The sequence below is a fragment of the Oncorhynchus gorbuscha genome, linkage group LG08 (genome assembly GCF_021184085.1).
Source record: "Oncorhynchus gorbuscha isolate QuinsamMale2020 ecotype Even-year linkage group LG08, OgorEven_v1.0, whole genome shotgun sequence".
In the NCBI taxonomy this organism is placed as follows: domain Eukaryota; kingdom Metazoa; phylum Chordata; class Actinopteri; order Salmoniformes; family Salmonidae; genus Oncorhynchus; species Oncorhynchus gorbuscha.
The window spans coordinates 62,293,832-62,321,431 of record NC_060180.1 but is presented as its reverse complement, the minus strand read 5'-3'; the positions used below and the strand labels follow the sequence as shown (position 1 = coordinate 62,321,431).

Below are 27,600 nucleotides of genomic sequence, written 5' to 3'. Positions count from 1 at the left end.
TACTACCAGACTACTGTCCCCCCACCATCACCACTACTACCAGACAACTGTCCCCCCACCATCACCACTACTACCAGACTACTGTCCCCCCACCATCACCACTACCAGACTACTGTCCCCACTACCATCACCACCACCAGACTACTGTCCCCACCACCATCACCACCACCAGACTACTGTCCCCACCACCATCACCAGTACTACCAGACTACTGTCCCCACCACCATCACCACTACCAGACCACTGTCCCCACTACCATCACCACCACCAGACAACTGTCCCCACCACCATCACCACTACTACCAGACTACTGTCCCCACTACCATCACCACCACCAGACTACTGTCCCCACCACCATCACCAGTACTACCAGACTACTGTCCCCACCACCATCACTACTACCAGACCACTGTCCCCACCACCATCACCACTACCAGACCACTGTCCCCACCACCATCACCACTACCCGACCACTGTCCCCACCACATGACTACTGTCCCCACCACCATCACCAGACAACTGTCCCCACCACCACCAGACAACTGTCCCCATCCCCACCACCAGACTACTGTCCCCACCAGCATCACCACTACCCGACTACTGTCCCCACCACCAGACTACTGTCCCCACCACCATCACCACTACCCGACTACTGTCCCCACCACCATCACCACTACCAGACTACTGTCCCCACCACCATCACCGCTACCAGACTACTGTCCCCACCACCATCACCACTACCAGACTACTGTCCCCACCACCATCACCACTACCAGACTACTGTCCCCACCACCACCACCATCACCAGACAACTGTCCCCACTACCATCACCACTACTACCAGACTACTGTCCCCACCACCAGACTACTGTCCCCACCACCATCACCACTACCAGACAACTGTCCCCACCACCAGACTACTGTCCCCACCACCATCACCACTGCCAGACTACTGTCCCCACCACCACTACCAGACTACTGTCCCCACCACCATCACCACTACCAGACAACTGTTCCCACCACCAGACAACTGTCCCCACCACCAGACAACTGTCCCCACTACCATCACCACGACCCGACGACTGTCCCCACCACCATCACCACGACCCCGACGACTGTCCCCACCACCATCACCACTACCAGACTACTGTCCCCACTACCATCACCACGACCCGACGACTGTCCCCACCACCATCACCACGACCAGACTACTGTCCCCACCACCATCACCACTACCAGACTACTGTCCCCACCACCAGACTACTGTCCCCACCACCAGACTACTGTCCCCACCACCAGACTACTGTCCCCACCACCAGACTACTGTCCCCACCACCAGACTACTGTCCCCACCACCAGACTACTGTCCCCACCACCAGACTACTGTCCCCACCACCAGACTACTGTCCCCACCACCAGACTACTGTCCCCACCACCAGACTACTGTCCCCACCACCAGACTACTGTCCCCACCACCAGACTACTGTCCCCACCACCAGACTACTGTCCCCACCACCAGACTACTGTCCCCACCACCAGACTACTGTCCCCACCACCAGACCACTGTCCCCACCACCAGACCACTGTCCCCACCACCAGACCACTGTCCCCACCACCAGACTACTGTCCCCACCACCAGACTACTGTCCCCACCACCAGACTACTGTCCCCACCACCATCACCACCACCCGACCACTGTCCCCACCATCACCACTACCAGACTACTGTCCCCACCACCATCACCACTACCAGACTACTGTCCCCACCACCATCACCACTACCAGACGACTGTCCCCACCACAATCACCACTACCAGACGACTGTCCCCACCACCATCACCACTACCAGACCACTGTCCCCACCACCATCACCACTACCCCACCACCATCACCACTGTCCCCACCACCATCACCACTACCCGACCACTGTCCCCACCACCATCACCACTACCCGACCACTGTCCCCACCACCATCACCACTACCCCACCACTGTCCCCACCACCATCACCACTACCCGACCACTGTCCCCACCACCATCACCACTACCAGATGACTGTCCCCACCACCATCACCACTACCAGATGACTGTCCCCACCACCATCACCAGACAACTGTCCCCACTACCATCACCACTACCAGACAACTGTCCCCACCACCATCACCACTACCAGACGACTGTCCCCACCACCATCACCACTACCAGATGACTGTCCCCACCACCATCACCAGACAACTGTCCCCACTACCATCACCACTACCAGACAACTGTCCCCACTACCATCACCACTACCAGACTACTGTCCCCACCACCATCACCACTACCAGACGACTGTCCCCACTACCATCACCGCTACCAGACGACTGTCCCCACCACCATTATCGCTACCAGACTACTGTCCCCACCACAATCACCGCTACCAGACTCTTGTCCCCACCACCATCACCACTACCCGGCCACTGTCCCCACCACCATCACCAGACAACTGTCCCCACCACTATCACCAGACAACTGTCCCCACTACCATCACCACTACCAGACAACTGTCCCCACCACCATCACCACTACTACCAGACTACTGTCCCCACCACCAGACTACTGTCCCCACCACCATCACCACTACTACCAGACTACTGTCCCCACCACCAGACTACTGTCCCCACCACCATCACCACTGCCAGACTACTGTCCCCACCACCATCACCACTACTACCAGACTACTGTCCCCACCACCATCACCACTACTACCAGACTACTGTCCCCACCACCATCACCACTACTACCAGACTACTGTCCCCACCACCAGACTACTGTCCCCACCACCAGACTACTGTCCCCACCACCAGACTACTGTCCCCACCACCAGACTACTGTCCCCACCACCAGACTACTGTCCCCACCACCAGACTACTGTCCCCACCACCAGACTACTGTCCCCACCACCAGACTACTGTCCCCACCACCAGACTACTGTCCCCACCACCAGACTACTGTCCCCACCACCAGACTACTGTCCCCACCACCATCACCAGACAACTGTCCCCACCACCATCACCAGACAACTGTCCCCACCACCATCACCAGACAACTGTCCCCACCACCATCACCAGACAACTGTCCCCACCACCATCACCAGACAACTGTCCCCACCACCATCACCAGACAACTGTCCCCACCACCATCACCAGACAACTGTCCCCACCACCATCACCAGACAACTGTCCCCACCTCCATCACCACTACCAGACAACTGTCACCACTACCCGACTACTGTCCCCACCACCATCACCACTACTACCAGACTACTGTCCCCACCACCATCACCAGACAACTGTCCCCACCACCATCACCACTACTACCCGACTACCGTCCCCACCACCATCACCACTACTACCCGACTACCGTCCCCACCACCATCACCACTACCCGACTACCGTCCCCACCACCATCACCACTACCCGACTACCGTCCCCACCACCATCACCACTACCCGACTACCGTCCCCACCACCATCACCACTACCCGACTACTGTCCCCACCACCCGACTACTGTCCCCACCACCAGACTACTGTCCCCACCACCAGACTACTGTCCCCACCACCAGACTACTGTCCCCACCACCAGACTACTGTCCCCACCACCAGACTACTGTCCCCACCACCAGACTACTGTCCCCACCACCAGACTACTGTCCCCACCACCATCACCACTACTACCAGACTACTGTCCCCACCACCATCACCACTACTACCAGACTACTGTCCCCACCACCATCACTACCGTCCCCACTACCATCACCACTACTACCAGACAACTGTCCCCACTACCATCACCACTACTACAAGACAACTGTCCCCACCACCATCACCAGACAACTGTCCCCACCACCATCACCAGACAACTGTCCCCACCACCATCACCAGACAACTGTCCCCACCACCATCACCAGACAACTGTCCCCACCACCATCACCAGACAACTGTCCCCACCACCATCACCAGACAACTGTCCCCACCTCCATCACCACTACCAGACAACTGTCACCACTACCCGACTACTGTCCCCACCACCATCACCACTACTACCAGACTACTGTCCCCACCACCATCACCAGACAACTGTCCCCACCACCATCACCACTACTACCCGACTACCGTCCCCACCACCATCACCACTACTACCCGACTACCGTCCCCACCACCATCACCACTACTACCCGACTACCGTCCCCACCACCATCACCACTACTACCCGACTACCGTCCCCACCACCATCACCACTACTACCCGACTACTGTCCCCACCACCATCACCACTACTACCCGACTACTGTCCCCACCACCATCACCACTACTACCCGACTACTGTCCCCACCACCATCACCACTACCACCGACTACTGTCCCCACCACCATCACCACTACCCGACAACTGTCCCCACCACCATCACCACTACCCGACAACTGTCCCCACCACCATCACCACTACCCGACTACTGTCCCCACCACCATCACCACTACCCGACTACCGTCCCCACCACCATCACCACTACCCGACTACTGTCCCCACCACCATCACCACTACCCGACTACCGTCCCCACCACCATCACCACTACCCGACTACAGTCCCCACCACCATCACCACTACCCGACTACCGTCCCCACCACCATCACCACTACCCGACTACCGTCCCCACCACCATCACCACTACCCGACTACCATCCCCACCACCATCACCACTACCAGACTACTGTCCCCACCACCATCACCACTACCCGACTACTGTCCCCACCACCATCACCACTACCCGACTACCGTCCCCACCACCATCACCACTACCCGACTACAGTCCCCACCACCATCACCACTACCCGAATACCGTCCCCACCACCATCACTACCGTCCCCACCACCATCACTACCGTCCCCACCACCATCACTACCGTCCCCACCACCATCACTACCGTCCCCACCACCATCACTACCGTCCCCACCACCATCACTACCGTCCCCAACACCATCACTACCGTCCCCACCACCATCACTACCGTCCCCACCACCATCACTACCGTCCCCACTACCATCACCACTACTACCAGACAACTGTCCCCACTACCATCACCACTACTACAAGACAACTGTCCCCACCACCATCACCAGACAACTGTCCCCACCACCATCACCAGACAACTGTCCCCACCACCATCACCAGACAACTGTCCCCACCACCATCACCAGACAACTGTCCCCACCACCATCACCAGACAACTGTCCCCACCACCATCACCAGACAACTGTCCCCACCTCCATCACCACTACCCGACTACCATCACCACTACTACCAGACAACTGTCCCCACTACCATCACCACTACTACCAGACAACTGTCCCCACTACCATCACCACCACCAGACTACTGTCCCCACTACCATCACCACTACCCGACTACTGTCCCCACTACCATCACCACTACTACCAGACTACTGTCCCCACCACCATCACCACTACCCGACTACTGTCCCCACCACCATCACCACTACTACCAGACAACTGTCCCCACTACCATCACCACTACTACCAGACAACTGTCCCCACTACCATCACCACCACCAGACTACTGTCCCCACTACCATCACCACTACCCGACTACTGTCCCCACTACCATCACCACTACTACCAGACTACTGTCCCCACCACCATCACCAGACAACTGTCCCCACTACCATCACCACTACTACCAGACTACTGTCCCCACCACCATCACCAGACAACTGTCCCCACCACCATCACCACTACTACCCGACTACCGTCCCCACCACCATCACCACTACTACCCGACTACCGTCCCCACCACCATCACCACTACTACCCGACTACCGTCCCCACCACCATCACCACTACTACCCGACTACCGTCCCCACCACTATCACTACCGTCCCCACTACCCGCCTACCGTCCCCACTACCCGCCTACCGTCCCCACTACCCGCCTACCGTCCCCACTACCGTCCCCACTACCCGCCTACCGTCCCCACTACCCGACTACCGTCCCCACTACCCGACTACCGTCCCCACTACCCGACTACCGTCCCCACTACCCGACTACCGTCCCCACTACCAGACAACCGTCCCCACTACCAGACAACCGTCCCCACTACCAGACAACCGTCCCCACTACCAGACAACTGTCCCCACTACCAGACAACTGTCCCCACTACCAGACAACTGTCCCCACTACCAGACAACTGTCCCCACTACCAGACAACTGTCCCCACCACCATCAACACTACCAGACTACGGTCCCCAACACCATCACCACTGCCAGACTACTGTCCCCAACACCATCACCACTGCCAGACTACTGTCCCGATGCCCGCAATACAGACATACTGGATGGCACATGCACACACACCATCAAGTGGCACATTTATAGGCGTACACAGACACTCTTAATCACTAACTAGCTGGCACATACACACATGACCAAAGGTATGTGGACACCTGCTCGTTGAACATCTCATTCCAAAATCATGAGTATTAATATTGAGTTGGTTCCCCCCTTTGCTGCTATAACAGCCTCCTCTCTTCTGTGAAGGCTTTCCACTAGATGTTGGAATATTTATGCAGGGACTTGCATCCATTCAGCTACAAGAGCATTAGTGAGGTTGGGCACCGATGTTGGGCGATTAGGGCTGGCTCGCAGTCGGCGTTGCAATTCATCCCAAAGATGTTTGATGGGGTTGAGGTCTGGGCTCTGTGCCAGTCAAGTTCTTCCACACGATCTCGACAAACCATTTCTGTATGGACCTCGCTTTGTGCACCGGGGCATTGTCATGCTGAAACAGGAAAGGGCCTTCTCCAAACTGTTGCCACAAAGTTGGAAGCACAGAATCGTCTAGAATGTCATTTTATGCTGTAGAATTAAGATTTCCCTTCACTGGAACTAAGGGGCCCAAACCATGAAAAACAGCTCCAGACCATTATTCCTGCTCCAACAAACTTTCAAGTTGGCACTATGCATTCAGGTAGGTAGCGTTGTCCTGGCATCCACCAAACCCAGATTCATCTGTCAGACTGCCAGATGGTGAAGCCAGATGGTGAATCACTCCAGAGAACGTGTTTCTACTGCTCCAGAGTCCAATGGCAACGCGATTTACAGCACTCCAGCCGACGCTTGACATTCTGCATGATCTTAGGCTTGTGTGTGTTTGCTCAGCCATGGAAAACCATTTCTTGAAACTCCCGACGAACAGTTCTTGTGCTGACGTTGCTTCCAGAGGCAGTTTGGAACTCGGTAGTGAGTGTTGCAACTGAGGAAAATATATTTTCACGCCCTGAGCGCTTCAGCCCTCGGCGTTCCCGTTCTGTGAGCTTCTGTGGCCTACCAACTTCACGTGTGAGCTGTTGTTGCTCCTAGACGTTTCAACTTCACAATAACAGCTCTAGCAGGCCAGAAATTTGACAAACTGACTTATTGAAAAGGTTGCATCCTATGACGGTGCCACCTTGAAAGTCACTGAGCTCTTCAGTAAGGCCATTCTAATGCCAATGTTTGTCTATGGAGATTTCATGGCTGCGTGCTTCATTTTATACACGTGTCAGCAATGGGTGTGGCTGAAACAACCAAATCCAATACTAATTTGAAGGGGTGTCCACATACTTTTGTATATATAGTGTATATACGCGATTACACACTAACTGGCGCACATATGCATGCACACACAATAACAGCATTTTATTCAGCGAAGAGCCTCAGATGCCATCAATACAGAGGACACGTTTCTGCATTATACATGCATGCACATCTGGGTGAGGGGCGGAACTCGGGGATGGAAGAGGGAGAGAGGGAAGATCAAGCAGGCAGGGGCTTGGGTGTGTTGGAGAGATTAAGAGATGGAGGAGCATGGATGCCAACCTTGAGTCTGTTCCCTCTAGGATCCTGTCGGCGTGGTCACTGATGACTTCCTGTCGCAGATAGTAGAGCATACGGACCCTCAGGAGAACTCTGTGGGAAGGAGAGAGAGGGGAAAGAGAGAGAGGAAAGGGGGAGATATATATAGAGAGAGATTGGAGGGAGAAAGAAAATGATACGGAGAGGGGAAGGGCAAAAAAAAGAAAGAGTGAGTTTTTAAACTCTGGTTCGTGCACGTGTGCCAGCAGCAGTAGCTGGGTAGAGCGACAGTAGTGGCTCTTTGGCACGAACCCCTGCCCATCCATCATGCTGCCAGGCCTGATTAGCCACGCTGCGCACCAGCCTCCGCGCCTGACAGATGGCACCACATAATCACCCCCGTGTGTGCCGCCTTTCACCCACATCCAACAGGTCTGCCTGGCACCTGGCCAGGCACCAGCCTCGGCCCCAAAAACCTGGCCGTCGCAAAATCTCCCCAACAACAGCAGAGTAGAAAGAAGAAGAGCGGAGAGGAGAAGAGTTTGAGTAAATAGGACACTGCCTAGAACTAAACAAAAGACTGAAGTGAAAAGTGTGTTGGTGTTTGTCACTAGCAGCTCATGGGGAATAGGATTACTGGGGACTATGTTCTAAATGAAACCTCCATGTGTGGAAACTGGGTGTTTTGTGTTTGGTTTGAGGTTCGAGGTCAAAGGGCTGACAAAAGGCTCACTTCTTCTTGTGGCATTTGAACTACAGTATTGGGGTTAGAGGTCAGAATTTGGGGTTAAAGGTCAGTTGTGACTTACTTGTTACAGTGGTGTTTGAGGTGTCTCTTGTAGCTGTCCTCCTGCAGTAGCAGGTCAGGGTTACAGCTGGCCAGCCACTCTGCCCTGGGGAGCTGGGGAGGGGCAGGTGGGGCGTGTTTCCCCTTCTTCCCCTTACGACCCCGCGGTACTGGAGTAGACAGACCTACAATTAGAGGGGGGAGTATTACAATGGGCAGACTCACAGGTTCAAAATGTCAAATTCAGGTGACATCTCTTTAAACAAGAGACCTGGGTTGGACAAGTCTATTATCAGCAAATACTTGATTATTTATTTAAACAATTTGAAATGGCTATTTGCAAACTATAATTGAAAGCAATAGCAACTAATTGGGCCAATTGGAGTCCATGTTTTTTTTTTACCAATCAGACTAATGTTGGCTTCTGAGTGAAACCAATGAGGATTAAGGTCAAACAAGACAAGGAAGTTCAGAATCTGAACCAGTTGGAACCAGACCGCCACAATGTTAGAGTAAGGTCAGGTCAAGAGTCGTGGGGAGGTGGGCTTGAGTGAGGGAGGGACTTAAGTGGTGGGACTGAAAAATCCTATGGAATTCAATGGATGTTTATTCACTCTACTCCTACAAGTGGTTATTGGGAAGGCCTTGCGGAGCAGTTCATCAGGGTGTTACTGAGTGGAAAGTGTGTGTTTGTTATGTTGTAGCTAAGCTATAGTTGTGCTGCGTTAGGAGTGTGTAGGGATACATACCGGAGTGGTTGGTGAGTGTGCGGCTCTGTCCGTCCTCAGAGGGCGTGATGAGGTCCCAGATGAAGCGCTTGATGTTCTCGTCGCCACGGTAGTGCAGAAGGCAGTAGGCCAGCAGGGCGCGGCAGATGGTCTCCACGTCTTGTTCCTGCAGGGGCCGCTTGAAACGCCCACGGGACAGGACGTCTCCCCAGCGACCCCACCTAGCAGGGAGGAGAGAGAGGGAGGGGAATTTAGTCTGGAGTATTATCATTTATCCTGATGATTGACATTTACAGTCTCGGGCTGGGAGGTTTCATATTGTTACAGCCCTATCCACTACAGTAAATGAAGAGAGGAGGGGGTAGGTGTGGATGGGGCTGTGTTATGTCTGGCTCTCTGAACTTCAACCACGGTCCGATGTCACACCGCGATCTGATTCCGTGACACAATTCGTTCATGACTGCACATTCAACTGACATCCCATCTCCCTACCGCGGGTGACCCAGAGTAGAACACCAACAAGTGACAACCGACCGAAGACTCTTCTCTCCCTAAATGCTTTTACACAACAGTGAGATAACCCTAGTTGGCATTCAACCCACCAACACCTAAATTCTAGTACAATCAATTTGACTCTGTGCGTTTGTGGGTCGATGGAGACTAGGTCTGGGTTAGGGAAGGGGAGAGAGAGAGGGAGTCAATGGCAGCAGCGTCAGTTGAGGGGAAGAGTCCTCAGATGTGGTGGCTCTATAATTTGCCCTATAACCCAGTGGTCTAGACAGTTGTCGAGTCGGTCGGATTGTGAAAAACAACCCCACTGCTGGTCAGACGTGTTTGGTGCGTGCAGCCAGCCGTGATCTGTGACTGTAGAAGGCAGTCGGGCAGGGCGACTAATAGTGTGGGTGTGTGTGATTGGTTCACTGTGCGGATGTTGGGTCATATTAGGAGTGCATGCAAGATGGATCTGGGCTCGTGTGTGTGCAAGTATGCAGGCATGTTTAATGGTCCCATGAGTGTCGGGGCCTCAGATTGCTGTGTAAGTTAAATGACCCTACATGTGAGTGGACAAGCATTAGCACTCTGACCATTATTTCCCCCCAGACCACCGCAGCATGTGTTCAGCCACTGAGGTAAGCACACACCCTAGACCTCATCATACTTCAAGGACCTGGCAGCCAATAAACCAGACAGGATATGAGATCTCTCAGGTGGACTTCCTAAGCGAGAAGATGTAGATATGGTAATATCCCTCTGGTAGGCTTGTGGCAGTGTCTGACATATTTCTTACACCCCCTGCAGTCTCAGGAGTCTAGAGGTAGACATTGGAATGGGCACGTCTCCATACCAAATTTACCACTATGGCAAAACCAAGTCTATCGCCTAGTCTGTCAAGACTGCAAAGTGGATAGTTAACCAAATCATTAAACATCTACTAAATTCGCTCAGGTCTACGAGGGGTATGTAGTAGAGGTGTGCCGACCTGCACAAACTCTTAATCGTATCCATAAATTGACAGTCGGATTGGATGATACTAGTGATCGGAAAAAACTGTTTTCATATGCCTAAATTGGTCAGAAGGTGCATCAGCGGTTCATCTTTCCACCTACCTTCTCCCCGCTTGCTAGATGTTATGCACATTGATCGCTTGCTAGATGTTCTGCACATTGATCGCTTGCTAGATGTTCTGCACATTGATCGCTTGCTAGATGTTCTGCACATTGATCGCTTGCTAGATGTTATGCACATTGATCGCTTGCTAGATGTTATGCACATTGATCGCTTGCTAGATGTTATGCACATTGATCGCTTGCTAGATGTTATGCACATTGATCGCTTGCTAGATGTTATGCACATTGATCGCTTGCTAGATGTTATGCACATTGATCGCTTGCTAGATGTTATGCACATTGATCGCTTGCTAGATGTTATGCACATTGATCGCTTGCTAGATGTTATGCACATTGATCGCTTGCTAGATGTTATGCACATTGATCGCTTGCTAGATGTTATGCACATTGATCGCTTGCTAGATGTTATGCACATTGATCGCTTGCTAGATGTTATGCACATTGATCGCTTGCTAGATGTTATGCACATTGATAGCTTGCTAGATTTTATGCACATTGATAGCTTGCTAGATGTTATTCACATTGATAGCTTGCTATCATAGTAGGCTAGCAGGAGGCAGCAACAATCTAAACGATCTAACCGAAAGAGAAGTGATTGGGTGAAATTATTAAACAAGCGAGGACACAGAAACACAGCTCCAATCAAAGCAGCAGGATCAACGTACAGCCTGCCCTTCTATTTATAAACAGACAAACAAGCCAGTTGAGTTTAGACTACGTAGCACTTCGCACTTGATTGAAAGATGTAAGTTGGCACCCATAAATAAAAGTATTATATCACAGACAATTACAAAAATAAACTCTTGATCATATATCGGGAAAATTGCTTATATCCATTACGATACCCGTTTTGTCCGACTACTCGGCACGCCCCTAGTATCTAGAGTTACCCTTCCAAAAGAGCCAGGGTTTAGAGAACAGTCAACCTTTCTGAAAGACAAACAAACATGTTAGAGATGTCCACTCACCCATAAACCAGCAGGTTCTTCTCCACCCTGAAGCACACGCTGCGGGGGTACCCGTGAGCTCGGTCCTGGGGTCGCCTGAGTTTGGTCAAGGGCTTCTCATTCTCGCCGTCACTTTCCAGCTCGGAAAACTCTGCCAATTCATCCTCCTTCATTGAGCTGTAGTGGCGTGTCTGCTTCCGCACCCTGGGAGTGTCAATCACAAGGGTGTTCTTGGAGAAAAACAATACGTGTCAAAAAAAGCAATCACACTTTCCCCTCTCCTCAATCTCCCAAGTGTTAAAATGCTAAAAAAAGGGTAGCATGTTTTTATTATTTACCTCATTAGCATAGTTTCCCTGCTAAACTCAATATAGCTATAAAAAAAACGCTGACGTGTCTGTTTATGCGGCTGGACTAAGTGCTATACTCCAGGGCCCTTGGGGAGAGGGAGGGCGAGTACGGGAGCGGCGTGGAGGAGAGGAGAGAAAAGGACTTGCTTTAGACTGACTAAGTGATGTCTCTGCTCCCCTTCGGAGGCAGCGTAAGCTGCTTACTGCCTCTGGGTCCACTGAAGAGGGGAACTCAGGGTAATTAAGGAATATAAAGAGATTCCCATGGCCACCATTTTAAATTAGCTCACCGTAGCCCAGTTATGACTGGGGCTCCACACATGGCTAGCCTGGGGTAATAAGACTAATTAATTAACGCTTATGAGGGAGAGAATTACCACTAATCTCCGATATTGTAACGTGGCGTCGACAGGGAGGGGAAATGCTGGTGTGGTTTCTACCATTCCCATAGCGGTTAAGAGCATTGGGCCAGTAACCGAAAGGTTGCTGGTTTCAAATCATGAGCCAACAAGGTGAAATAATCTGCTGTTCTGCCCATTAGCAAGGCAGTTAATCGACTAAAGTCGATGTCCGTGCGGCAATCTAATTAGATTAATACAAAAATCTATTTAAAGTAGAGATGTTTTTTTTGGCATTGGATGACTTATATATTGGCTTTTATATTTATTTATTTTATCAGACAAAAGTCGGCTATTACCGGCTAATGGAAACCCTTGCCTCGGCTACATCTTGATTAACCCAGTTTATCAATCCAGATTTACCATTAAAATAAATTACCACCATTATGTAGTTGTAGTTATATTGGTAAAAACAAAGTCAAATTTATTGTAAACTCAGCAAAAAAAAGAAACGTCCTCTCACTGTCAACTGCGTTTATTTTCAGCAAACTTGTGACTAACAAATGGAATAATGTGTCCCTGAACAAACAAAACAAAAGGGGGGGGGGGTCAAAATCTAAAGTATCAGTCAGTATCTGGTGTGGCCACCAGCTGCATTAAGTACTGCAGCGCATCTGCTCATGGACTGATTTGCCAGTTTTTGCTGTGAGATATTACCCCACTCTTCCACCAAGGCACCTGCAAGTTCCCAGACATTTCTGGGGGGGAATGGCCCTAGCCCTCACCCTCTGATCCAACAGGTCCCAGATGTGAGATCCAGGCTTTTCAATGGCCATGGCAGAACACTGACATTCCTGTCTTGCAGGAAATCACGCACAGAATGAGAAGTATGGCTGGTGGCTTTGTCATGCTGGAGGGTCACGTCAGGATGAGCCTGCAGAAAGGGTACCACATGAGGAGGATGTCTTCCCTGTAACGCACTGCGTTGAGATTGCCTGCAATTACAACAAGCTCAGTCCGATGATGCTGTGACACACCGCCCCAGACCATGACAGACGATCCACCTCCAAATCGATCCCGCTCCAGAGTACAGGCCTCGGTGTAACGCTCATTCCTTCGACAATAAACGCGAATCCGACCATCATCCCTGGTGAGACAAAACCGCGACAGTGGAGAGCACCTTTTGCCAGTAATGTCTGGTCCAGCGACAGTGGGTTTGTGCCCATAGGCGACGTTATTGCCGGTGATGTCTGGGGACCTGCCTTTACAACAAGCCCTCAGTCCAGCCTCTCTCAGCCTATTGCAGACAGTCTGAGCACTGATGGAGGGATTGTGGGATCCTGGTGTGACTCGGGCAGTTGTTGCCATCATGTACCTGTCCCACAGGTGTGCTGTTTGGGTGTACCGATCCTGTGCAGGTGTTGTTACACGTGATCTGCCACTGCGAGGACGATCAGGTGTCCGCCCCGTCTCCCTGTAGCACTGTCTAAACGGTCGGGCGTGATGTTGGCCTGTTGGTGAGGTTTATGACCCACATAAATACCTTTCCCCCCTTTCCTCTCTCTCTAGTCTACAGAGTGACTCATGGAAAGCCTTTTGTTAACAAAGAGTTGGGTAACATCAAAAGGGTGGTGAACAGAACCACATTTCGATAATCCAACCAGTTGAAAATATGCGTTGGTACTTAAAGAATATGATGTCAGATCAGTTGTCATCTGAGACATTACTGATGATAGGATGACAAACTGTATCTTGGAAAGTTCACATTCTAGTTATCAGATTCACATGGAATTGTAGTGCAATTTAAACATTTAAATATGAAACTATTTGTGAAAAGATTAAATGTAATTTTAGCTTCGAAATGAGAGAATTGTTTCCATAAGGTAAAATCTGTTCACTCTGTACCTACTGTGAAGCATGGGGGTGGAAACATCATACTTTGGGGCTGTTTTTCTGCAAAGGGACCAGGACGACTGATCCGTGTAAAGGAAAGAATGAATGGGGCCATGTATCGTGAGATTTTGAGTGAAAACCTCCTTCCATCAGCAAGGGCATTGAAGATGAAACGTGGCTGGGTCTTTCAGCATGACAATGATCCCAAACACACCGCCTGGGCAACAAAGGAGTGTCTTCGTAAGAAGCATTTCAATGTCCTGGAGTGGCCTAGCCAGTCTCCAGATCTCAACCCCATAGAAAATCTTTGGAGGGAGTTGAAAGTCCGTGTTGCCCAGCAACAGCCCCAAAACATCACTGCTCTAGAGGATATCTGCATGGAGGAATGGGCCAAAATACCAGCAACAGTGTGTGAAAACCTTGTGAAGACTTACAGAAAAAGTTTGACCTCTGTCATTGCCAACAAAGTGTATATAACAAAGTATTGAGATAAACTTTTGTTATTGACCAAATACTTCCACCATAATTTGCAAATAAATTCATAAAAAATCCTACAATGTGACTTTCTGGATTTTTTCTCTCTCATTTTGTCTGTCATCATTGAAGTGTACCTATGATGAAAATTACAGGCCTCTTTTTAAGTAGAACTTGCACAATTGGTGGCTGACGAACTACTTTTTTGCCCCACTGTATTCTTCAAAGGACAAGGGAGATCTCTGTTGGGCAACATGGCCTTCCATCTACAACCAAACCTATTGAAGCAGTGTTCACAGTAGATATTTCTTGCATTTCCTTTTCCAAATGGGCGGTTATTTAGAATGCATTAGATTCTGTATTTACGATAGCATAGCTTCACAAGGTCCGATCAGAGACCAAGTTCCTTTGTTCCTAAGTCTTCCGGTGCTTTCATTCAAAACCCAACACTCTTTCTTTGTGTAACCAGCCGTCATACCTATTCCGTCCGCCAGGGACGTGTTCTTTTATGACATAATTAGTCATCAATATATGACCCATCTTGTGTGTGTAACTCTGTGATTGTTTAGGTATTTAGTAAATAAATAATTAACCAAATTTTGCATTGCTGATTAAAATGTTAGCTAGGGTTTGTGAAGATATCGGAAGTCGTAGAATTCTTGGTTGAGACTGAATAAGGTGACGATTAAGAATTGACCGCTATTGATGTAAAAGATTATTAAGAGTTTATTCGGAAGATAACAGATCTATAAACGTTATTTTCGTGGTACCCCGACTTTCTAGTTAATTACATTTACATGATTAGTTCAATCAGGTAATATTAATTACAGAAAAAATATTTTATAGAAAAGCATGTCATATCACTTAATCCGGCATAGCAAAGACACAACAGGCGTCTCACAGTAACACAATGCAATTTATTGCCCTGGCCACATCTGCAGTCCTCATGCCTCCTTGCAGCATGCCTAAGGCACGTTCAGGCAGATGAGCAGGGATCCTGGGCATCTTTCTTTTTGTGCTTTTCAGAGTCAGTAGAAAGGCCTCTTTAGTGTCCTAAGTTTTCATAACTGTGACCTTAATTGCCTACCGTCTGTAAGCTGTTAGTGTCTAAATGACCGTTCCACAGGCGCATGTTCATTAATTGTTTATGGTTCATTGAACAAGCATGTGAAACCGTGTTTAAACTCTTTACAATGAAGATATGTGAAGTTATTTGGATTTTTAAGAATGATCTTTGTCAGGGTCCTGAAAAAGGGACGTTTCTTTTTTTGCTGAGTTTATAATTGATTTATTAAGACATACATGGATGTCTCTGAAAAACACTGATGTAAAAAAATTCAAATGTAATGATATTGATCTCAAAAGATACCCAACGATTAAACAGAGCAGTAGCTAAGTTTATCTGTCTGGATCAAGTGCCACTGTGACAAGGGCTAATTAGCCTTCTTGTTTTTGCCTTGGTATCATTTTGGAATAGAGTATCTTGATGGCATCTAATATTGTGATATTAAACCTGGTACCAAAGTCAAAATTCTGGTATCGTGATAACACTACCGGTTACAGTTCAACCCTCATCATTTTTGTTGTTGTTGCATTCCTTGAGAGACAAATACTGACCAAGCCAAGTCTTTGCCCCTTACGTCATGTCATCCCGGTTACACTACATTTCCCACGATACATTTTCTTGAAGCTCACCCGTCCATTGATGGCTTCCATGTCGAGCTCCGCCTTCTTGGCCCACTTCTGCCAGAAGTCCGGGTCCTCCAAGGAAATGTCTGTCCTGTTCCCAGCAGCCACAAAGCTCGCCTGGGGAGTATGGGTAAAAGAAGAAACGGCCCCAATGGTGAATCTCCTGAATGCATTTTCTCCGCCTTTCTTCTCCAATTACGCTTTTGATCTCAAAAGTGCTGCTGGGTTGGCCACTGGAACAAGCTCCCACTGACACTGCACTGTTGGATTCTGAAAGAGCCTGGCTCTCTACTGGTAATGAGCATAGAAATAGAATTACTAGAATGGGCCATCAGAACATCTAGACCCATTGACTTGAATGGGAAATCTGTTATAGTAATTCAATTCCTATGTTACTGACCACGCTACAAAAATGGTGCTAAGAACAAATGTGAGACAGCGTATTGAAGCTACCTTGGCGAAGGTGGACCCCTTGCCCTCGGACTCAATGGTGATGGTCTGTGTTCGTCTCAGGAGGATCTGGTCAATGTCCTCTTCGCAGAACTTTGAGCCCTCGTCCTCCTCGTCCATCAGAGCTCCGTAGGCTCCTTTACGGAGGAGGTCCTCCACCTCCTTCTTAGATAGCTGTGGAACCTGAGGTGGTGGAGCACATTTGATGGTTTAGACTACCGAGCTCAGTATATCAACAATAGTTCACCTTTATTAAGACAATTAAGTATGGTTGAGAAGAACCTCTCTTCACAAAGGCAGTTGAGCAATCGGTTTGAGATGTTTTCAACAGGGGCGCACACAGAACGTTGAAAAACAATACTAACATGTCCCCAAGCCATGTCTTACTTTTTAACTGTGTCAGAGCTGTGAAACCAGTTATGCATTAGGGGGCACTATTAACATTTTTAGATGAAAACGTTCCCATTTTAAACAAGATATTTTGTCACGAAAAGATGCTCGACTATGCATATAATTGACAGCTTTGGAAAGAAGACACTGACGTTTCCAAAACTGCAAAGATATTGTCTGCGAGTGCCACAGAACTGATGTTACAGGCGAAACCCAGATAAAACTCCAACCAGGAAGTGCCGCATTTTTTGAAACCGCCTCATGCCAATGACTCCTTCTATGGCTGTGAATGAGCGTACGTTTTCCACGTATTCCACAAGGTGTCTACAGCATTGTGACGTCATTTTATGCATTTCCATTGAAGAATAGCCGTAAGGGAGCATATTTAGCAAGTGGTCACATGGTGTCTCCCGCAGAAAATCTTGCTTAAAATACTGAGGTAGCCATTTTTCCAATCGCTTCTTATGAGAAACCAATTGCCTCGACAGATATATTATCGAATATATATGTTAAAAACATCTTGAGGATGGATCCTAAACAATGTTTGCCGTGTTTCTGTCGATATTATGGAGTTAATTTTGAAAAAAGTTTGGCGTTGTAATAGTAGCATTTTCCGATCGATTTCTCAGCCAAGCATGAAACAAACGGGAGCTATTTCGCCTATAAAAATAATATTTTTGTAAAAAAGGAACATTTGCTATCTAACTGGGAGTCTCCTGAGTGAAAGCATCTGAAGTTCTTCAAAGGTAAATTATTTAATTTGGTTGCTTTTCTTATTTTCGTGAAAAAGTTGTCTGCTGCCAGCAGAGCTAGCATAGCATTATGCCATGATAAACTTACACAAATGCTTGTCTAGCGTTGGCTGTAATGCATATTTTGAAAATCTGAGATGAGTGTTGTTAACAAAAGGCTAAGCTTGTGTTTGGAGCGGCAGGGTAGCCTAGTGGTTAGAGCGTTGGACTAGTAACCGGAAGATTGCAAGTTCAAACCCCCGAGCTTGACAAGGTACAAATCTGTTGTTCTGCCCCTGAACAGGCAGTTAACCCACTGTTCCTAGGCCGTCATTGAAAATAAGAATTTGTTATTAACTGACTTGCCTAGTTAAATAAAGGTCAAATAAAAAAATACATTTCATTTGCGATTTTCATGAATAGGAAAAGTTACTAGGGGTATTTATGTCCACTGCGTTATGCTAATTAGTTTGAGGCTATGATTACGATCCCGGATCCGGGATTGCTCTTCGCAAGAGGTTAACTGTGCGTGTGTTTGTGTGTCTTACCCCGTTGGCTGCATTTTCTCGGCCACTCATGGACTGCAGCACAGCCTTGTCGAGGCCCAGCTTTAGGCTGGCCTTGTCAAACATCTCCCTCTCATAGGAGTTCCTGGTGATCAGCCTGTAGATCTTCACTGCCTTGCTCTGGCCAATCCTGTGGCATCTGGCTTGCGCCTGAGAGAGGGAGAGGAAAAGAGTGAGAAAGATTTTTTTTTTTTTAACTTAGAAAGCTTAGATTGAGTAAAGCATAGACCAACTGACAACAAACAAAGTCATGTAGTGGTGTACCAGTGGTGTGATAACATTGTTTGTTTCCTGTTTTATGAGTTTCTATGAACCTGTGTACTGCGTTTCAACATGCGTCTCTACTGTATCTTAACAGGACTGTCTTCTTTCAAAGTTTACTGAAGTAGCACGGTATTTACCTGTGTAGTAGTGACCACAGTATTCCATAAATTGCATCTTCAACTTGAGTATTTAACAAAGTGGTAATGCTCTATTTGCGAGCCCAGCCCACTCACCTGTAAATCATTCTGGGGGTTCCAATCAGAGTCAAAGATGATGCAGGTGTCGGCAGCGGTCAGGTTGATGCCCAGACCTCCGGCCCGGGTACACAACAGGAATACAAAGCGGTCAGAGTCCGGACGAGAGAAGCGGTCAATTGCAGCCTGCCGGAGGTTACCCCTCACACGGCCATCGATACGCTCATACGGGTACCTGGTCAGAAGGAGACAGTCATAGTCAGCTTTAGCAACAGATAAAACACAATCATATAAAACAAACCACATTTATGACATTGTCATTGATGTGCTCACGCAGATGACTAGTAAAATACATTACATTTATATATAGTATGAAATATGGTGAAGCTCAAATGCATTACCCCTCACACGGCCATCATCAGAATAAATAATCTATGGAGCGGCATTATAGGCTGACCACACCGCTCACGTCACGTGCGTTGCAAAATCAATTTAGAAATCTATGTTATTCAATTATTGCACCCACACTACTCGCACGCGCCAACGAGCATCTGCGTTGACAAGGGCTAAAATAGAAGTCAGTTCTATTTCTGACGCAGATCGCGCTGCAAGCCCTGCCTCACCCATCTCCTCATTGGTTTATAGAAGCAGGTACCCACGTGCCATCTCCTCATTGGTTATACCCACATGGGTGATTGAAAGACTAAATGTGTTGCCAGTTGTCATGGTAATACTATGAAAGTGTAGATGCCATATAAGATCACCATTTAAGTTCAAAGATTAAAAAGCTTGGAAGGAGGAGAGATGACTAGAAGTGATTCGGTTGAACATTTTATGTGTGGATTAATTGTTGGAGTAGAGGGCCTTGTGCATTTCAGGTAAAATAACAACTCAATGTTTATATCCCAGGACAAAATAGCTAGCAACAGCAAGCTAGCTAAATAGGACGAATTAGCTAGCAAGTGAAAGCTAACTAGCTAAATTGCCATACATGTTTAATGCTTTTCGAACTGTCCCCAAATTAATGTCATTTGTTCAGAATTTGTTTTGATATTTTAACCTGCGTGTCGTGACCGCGTTTGGTGAAGGGGGACAAAATAAATGTATGCATTTTAGCGCACAATGGCGCACGCATGCAGCCAGTTTGGGTTCTGTGTTAGGGTTCTCAAAATCACACAATTAAAAATTATATATATATATTTTTAAAAGAATTGGCTTGCAGGCCGCATCTGGCACACAGGGCCCCAGTTTCAGTCCCCTTGGTTAGGGAATAGTGGAATGGAAGAGAAAATCTGGGAGAGAACATAAAAGGGCTACTTCGAATCAAATCTTCAGGGGTAAAAGGTCAGATCCGTACCGTTTTTGGATGAGGTAGTCCTCCAGGATGTCCAGGCAGCGCACCATCTGGGAAAAGACGAGGACCCTGTGTCCCCCGGCCTTCAGCTTGGGCAGCAGCTTATCGATCAGCACCAGCTTGCCCGCTGCCTGGATCATGGCCTGTAGGTGGAATTGGGGCATCTCGGCATGGTGGTTCTCACGGAAGTCGTCCAGGATCTTCTCCTCTGCACCTAGAACATCATTAAACCAACGGCCATGCATCAGAATCATTAAAAGCAGTGAGACTAAACCCAGCAAGTTCACAAAACAACCCAAGCTAAGTACTAACAGAGGTTAGGGCACTTCCTGTGCCCCACCCAAGAATATTTAACACTCAGAGCGTCCAAAATAAACACTTTAAGCCAAAAGACTGAGTGAGGACTATGTTAGTGTGTGTTAAGCCTTCCGCATGCTTCGGCTGGCACCTAGCTAAACTCAGCTAGGTGACCTGAACAAATGTGTTCACATACTCCCTTAAAAGACCTTCCCTTGAAAAATGTGAGATAAAAGCAGCAATGGTACTGTTTGTCCATCTTGGAGATGCCGTAGCCAGTAGAAAGACTTCAAAATAGTCCGAATTCATCTAAGATTACTCAAGACAACTGTCATTCATTTAAACTTGTTTGTCGAGGAGATCTTAGAACCAATCACCAACGAAGGAAGTAGACTTCGAGAACAAATGTAGCGTGCACGAACAGCTAGAAAAACCTTTGCCGAAGACCAAAACGTCACAAAATGTTGTCATAATATATGCATAAACTGTTCAGGATGGGAAGCATGCGGACGTCTTTTGTGTGCGTGTTCCGTACCATTGATGAGGTAGGGGTGGTTGCAGCACTTCCTCAGCTCCATCATGGTGTTGAGCAGGTTGGGGACCTGTGCACCTCCACCTCCCCATGCGCCACCTCCTCCTCCCGGTCCACCTTTAGACAGGAAGGAGAAGTTCTTCTCCAGGATGGCCCGGTAGTACTTCTTCTGGATGTTGGTCAGCTCCACCTGAGAACAGGAGATGGGAACGACATCAGTTAGGTAAACTCAGTGGAGAGAAATTACATCATTTGACCATGAGGAACGGACACAACGTCAAACACAGAAACAAACACCTCGATGATGGTCTCCTCCTTGGGGGCCAGGTTCTTCTCCACGTCCTCCTTGAGACGTCGCAGCATCATGGGCTTCAGGATGGCCTGCAGCTTCTGGACCTGCTCCTCAGTCTTGAGGTCTCCAAACTCCTGCATGAAGGTGTTCTCAGAGGGGAAGCGTTCAGGCTCCAGGAAGTTGAGCAGACTGAAGAGCTCCTCCACCGTGTTCTGCAGGGGGGTCCCGGTCAGCAGCACCTTGTGCTCCTTTACAGAGGGAGAGGAGGACTTGGTTTTTACTATACTTAGGTCCTTCCGGTATGTCATTATAGATGGGTTTTTTATTACTCCTGTGATAGGAGAGGACGAAGGGGGAAACGTCCCATTGATATTGAAAATATGAGCATTTTATCAATAACTATTGCTTATTTTCCAACAGGTTCAATGGCAAGTATTCCAAAAAACAAAGGAGAAATAGAAGTTAACAACTAGACATCTCTCCATGTCAACTCACCATGTCCATCATCTTAAGACCCTCCAGCAGTTTGCAGTTCCTGTTCTTGAGGCGGTGAGCCTCGTCGATGACTACACAGCGCCACGAGACGCTACGCAGCTCCGGACAGTCTGTCAGAATCATCTCAAATGTGGTGATGACCGCATGGAATTTGTAAGCTCCCTTTATCACACGACCCTAAAGATGGAGGGAGGAGAAGACTGAGAGCGAGGTCAGAACACAGGGACGAGCTTCATGGTGTATGGCCAGTAGTTTTTCCTACTTAACTTAAATCGGGAAAAGTCTGGACCCTGGTCAGGGAAATCTGGCCTTTGGTCAATTTACTGAATCAAAATGGACTCAACATAATGTAAAACATATTTGCTCAATATGAGGTTGGTGGAGTAAGTTTACACATTTAAATGGTTAGTGGAGTAGGTTATGGTCAAATTTCAGTCACTCATTATTTGGTCGGTACAGTCAGTGTGGAGCTCTGATTAATGTTGTTAAATACCTGACTGTCTAAGGTGCATTTTAAGGGATTATTCCTAGATTAGGGTTAAGAACCGACTGTACCATACTATATCCATGTGGCTCGGAAGGCTTGAGTGTCTGTCACTTAGGCCTGAGTCTTGTGAGGTTATGGTTTGTTATGTAATGGCAAGTTTATGGTGTGGTTGGGTTCGCCTCGCAGGCCGAAGTTACATAGCTATAGAACCGTTGCATTAAGGTCATGTTACCTGTGCATCTGGCCTTAATGGTGTTGTTACGTCAGGTCATGCCTGTAGTGGATGGTACTGTTATAGTCATGGTTACAGTACGGTCACAACGTACCTGCACGTCGCGGTAGTTCATTTCGTAGGCCTGGATGGTCTTGCGGCTGGCCTGGCTGCCGTGGTAGACGATCACGTTGAGTTCGGTCCAGGTGCGGAACTCCCTCTCCCAGTTTGGAATGGTGGAGAGGGGGGCGATGACCAGGAAGGGCCCGTGGATCCCCTTCAGGTAGATCTCATAGAGGAATGTGATGGACTGGATGGTCTTGCCCAGGCCCATTTCATCTGCTAGGATGCAGTTCCGTCTGGAGGGGAACAAAGAGAGAACATGATGAAAGGGGAACAATGAGTCACCAGTCACTGTATTAGCAGTGGTGAGTAATGTGAATGGGTCTCCTAGGAGGGCAGAAAGGAGAGAAAACAGTGCAAATAAATGAGATGTAACAGGGATAGTCAGTGTCTCAAATTACACCCTATTCACAGTGTAGTGCCCTACCTATGACCAGAGACTTAGATAGAGCACTATATTGGCAATAGTGTGTCCTTAAGACTCTGTGCACTCTATTCGTGAGTGAGTAATCTAATGAACAGTTAGATAACCCTGTAAAGGCAGATCAATGACACTCAAACTAAGAAGTTGGCTGTGTGGCTATTGCATCATACTGACTGACTGTGTGTGTGTTGTGTGCAGCAGTGGTAGATCACACATTAATGATTGGTGTGAGAAAAGCACAGATTGGGTACACACATGTCCCTGCAACACATGGGTTGGAGGACACAATATGGGGCATGGATGTGTTGATTGTATTTACACATGCTGGGTGACATGGTTCAGTATTATATATGCGAGTGTGTTGGATAAACACATAGCATATATGGTCCTACTTGTTATTGAGTAGTTGTGGGTTATGAAGGCAGACTTTAGTCAGTAGATATCTTGTATATTATACTATGTAATAGTGCCATAATATATACAGTACCAGTCAAATAATTGGACACCTATTCATTCCATTGTATTTCTTTATTTTTTTACTATTTGCTACATTTTTAAAATATCTTTCCTTCTTAATGTGTTTGAGCCAATCAGTTGTGTTGTGTATACAGAAGATGGCCCTATTTGGTTAAAGTCCATATGGCGAGAACAGCACAAATAAGCAGAGAAATGACAGGCCATCATTACTTTAAGATTTGAAGCTCAGTCAATCCGAAAGATTTCAAGATTCTTCAAGTACAGTCGCAAAAACCATCAAGCACTATTATGAAACTGTCTCATGAGGACTGCCACAGGACAGGAAGATCCAGAGTTACCTCTGCTGCAGAGCATAAGTTCATTAGTGTTAACTGCACCTCAGATTGCAACCCAAATAAATGCGCCAGAGTTCAAGTAACAGACACATCTCAACATCAACTGTTCAGAGGAGACTGTGACAATTTGTAAGTCGCTCTGGATAAGAGCGTCTGCTAAATGACTTAAATGTAAATGTAATCAGGCCTTCATGGTCAAAACTGCTGCAAAGAAACCACTACTAAAGTACACCAATAATAATAAGAGACTTGCTTGGGCCAAGAAACACTGGCAATGGACATTAGACCAGTGGAAATCTGTCCTCTGTCCAAATTTCAGATATTTGGTTCCAACCACAGTGTCTTTGTGAGACGCAGAGTAGGTAAACGGATGATCTCCGCATGTGTTGTTTCCACTGTGAAGCATGGAGGTGTGATGGTGCTTTGCTGGTGACACTGTCAGTGATTTATTAAGAATTCAAGGCACAATTAACCAGCCTGTTCACCACAGCATTCTGCAGCAATACGCCATCCCATCTGGTTTGCGCTTAGTGGGACTATCATTTGTTTTCAATAGGACAATGACCCAACATACAGGCTGTGTGAGGGCTATTTTTTTATTTTATTTAACTAGGCAAGGCAGTTAAGAACAAATTCTTATTTACAATGACAGCCTAGGAACAGTGGGTTAACAGCCTTGTTCAGGGGCAGAATGACAGATATTTACCTTGTCAGCTCGAGGATTTGATCAAGCAACCTTGGGGTTACTGGCCCAACGCTCCAACCACTAGGCTACCTGCCACCCCTATTTGACCAAGAAGGAGAGTGATTGAGTGCTTAATCAGATGACCTGGGCTCAACAATCACCCAACCTCAAACCAATTGAGATGGTTTGGGATGAGTTGGACCGCAGATTGAAGGAAAAGCAGCCAACAAGTGCTCAGCATATGTGGGAACTCCTTTAAGACTGTTGGACAAGCATTCCTCATGAAGCTGGTTGAGAATGACAAGAGTGTGCAAAGCTGTCATCAAGGCAAAGGGTGGCTTTTTGAAGAATTTCAAATATATTTAGATTTGTTTAAAACTTTTTTGGTTACTACATGATTCCATATGTGCTGTTTCAAAGTTGATGTCTTCACTATTATTCTACAACGTAGAAAATTGTAAAAATAAAGAAAAACCCTTGAATGAGTAAGTGTCCAAACTTTTGACTGGTACTATACATGTTATATACAATGGGGAGAACAAGTATCTGATAACCTGCAAAATCGGCAGTTTCTTACTTAAAAAGCATGTAGGTCTGTAATTTTGATCATAGGTACACTTCAACTGTGAGAGATGGAATCCAAAACAAGAATCCAGAAAATCACATTGTATGATTTTTAAGTAATTAATTTGCATTTTATTGCATGACGTAAGTATTTGATCACCTACCAACCAGTAAGAATTCCAGCTCTCACAGACCGGTTTGTTTTTCTTTAAGAATCCATCCTGTTCTCCACTCATTACCTGTATTAACTGCACCTGTTTGAACTTGTTACCTGTATAAAAGACATGTCCACACACTCAATCAAACAGACTCCAACCTCTCCACAACGGCCAAGACCAGAGAGCTGTGTAAGGACATCAGGGATAAAATTATAGACCTGCACAAGGCTGGGATGGGCTACAGGACAATAGGCAAGCAGCTTGGTGAGAAGGCAACTACTGTTGGCGCAATTATTAGAAAATGGAAGAAGTTCAAGATGACGGTCAATCACCCTCGGTCTGGGTCTCCATGCAAGATCTCACCTCGTGGGGCATCAATGATCATGATCAGCCCAGAACTACACGGCAGGACCTGGTCAATGACCTGAAGGGAGCTGGGACCACAGTCTCAAAGAAAACCATTAGTAACACACTATGCTGTCATGGATTAAAATCCTGCAGCACACGCATGTCCAGGCCCGTCTGAAGTTTGCCAATGACCATCTGGATGATCCAGAGGAGGAATGGGAGAAGGTCATGTGGTCTGATGAGACAAAAATAGAGCTTTTTGGTCTGAACTCCACTCGCCATGTTTGGAGGAAGAAGAAGGATGAGTACAACCCCAAGAACACCATCCCAACAGTGAAGCATGGAGGTGGAAACATCATTCTTTGGGGATGCTTTTCTGCAAAGGGGACAGGACGACTGCACCGTATTGAGTGGAGGATGGATGGGGCCATGTAACGCGAGATCTTGGCCAACAACCTCCTTTCCTCAGTAAGAGTATTGAAGATGAGTCGTGGCTGGGTCTTCCAGCATGACAACGACCCGAAACACACAGCCAAGGCAACTAAGGAGTGGCTCCGTAAGAAGCATCTCAAGGTCCTGGAGTGGCCTAGCCAGTCTCCAGACCTGAGCCCAATAGAAAATCTTTGGAGGGAGCTGAAAGTCCGTATTGCCAAGCGACAGCCCCGAAACCTGAAGGATCTGGAAAAGGTCTGTATGGAGGAGTGGGCCAAAATCCCTGCTGCAGTGTGTGCAAACCTGGTCAAGAACTACAGGAAACGTATGATCTCTGTAATTGCAAACAAAGGTTTCTGTACCAAATATTAAGTTCTGCTTTTCGGATGTATCAAATACTTATGTCATGCAATAAAGTGCAAATTAATTACTTAAAAATCATAATGATTTTCTGGATTTTTAAAAATGTATTCCATCTCTTACAGTTGAAGTGGACCTATGACAACAATTACAGACCTCTACATGCTTTGTAAGTAGGAAAACCTGCAAAATCGGCAGCGTATCAAATACTTGTTCTCGCCACTGTAATTGAGTCTCACACACACACATCATATATCTTAACACATGCACACACGAACAGTAGGTTTTAGTACTTCTCCTTACGTATTGTACCAGTTGAAGAGCAGCCAGTTCACTCCCTCCAGCTGGTATTCCCTAAGTGCGTTGTCGTTTTTATAATCCCTGGAACTCTCGGATTTATGCCAGTTTTCGGTGGGAGGTCGCTCCTGTTTCAAATAAAAGTCTACCGTTAGTGGTTTCTGTGCGACCGTTAAAGGGCTGGGGCCAGAAAAGGGCAGCAAGAGATTGTATAGTGTGTGTGATGTTTTATTTTACACACCACGCGTTTGGTCTCAGGCTGACGGGCTGCCACGGCCTCGTACTCATCGATCTTGGCCTGGTCGATGTCGGCCTTCAGCTCCCAGGTTATCTCCTCATAGGGCAGGGAACACCACTTCACCAGGTACAGCTTTACAGGCTGGGGGGGGCAGAGAGAGGTTGGGGTTAGTGTGT

General features: G+C 47.7%; 1 protein-coding gene across 1 annotated transcript in view; it reads right to left on the bottom strand.

The window, feature by feature from the left end:
* Nucleotides 1–27,600, bottom strand: part of LOC124041946 (chromodomain-helicase-DNA-binding protein 7-like) — a 144,424-nt gene that overhangs the window by 23,894 nt on the left and 92,930 nt on the right. Inside the window, 15 exon segments of the mRNA XM_046360141.1 lie at nucleotides 7,911–8,000; nucleotides 8,696–8,858; nucleotides 9,423–9,622; nucleotides 11,998–12,206; nucleotides 16,727–16,837; nucleotides 17,174–17,353; nucleotides 18,840–19,007; nucleotides 19,355–19,550; nucleotides 20,673–20,883; nucleotides 21,502–21,688; nucleotides 21,796–22,038; nucleotides 22,286–22,462; nucleotides 23,099–23,342; nucleotides 27,193–27,314; nucleotides 27,428–27,565. Of these exon segments, the coding sequence (XP_046216097.1) occupies nucleotides 7,911–8,000; nucleotides 8,696–8,858; nucleotides 9,423–9,622; nucleotides 11,998–12,206; nucleotides 16,727–16,837; nucleotides 17,174–17,353; nucleotides 18,840–19,007; nucleotides 19,355–19,550; nucleotides 20,673–20,883; nucleotides 21,502–21,688; nucleotides 21,796–22,038; nucleotides 22,286–22,462; nucleotides 23,099–23,342; nucleotides 27,193–27,314; nucleotides 27,428–27,565 (2,639 nt within the window).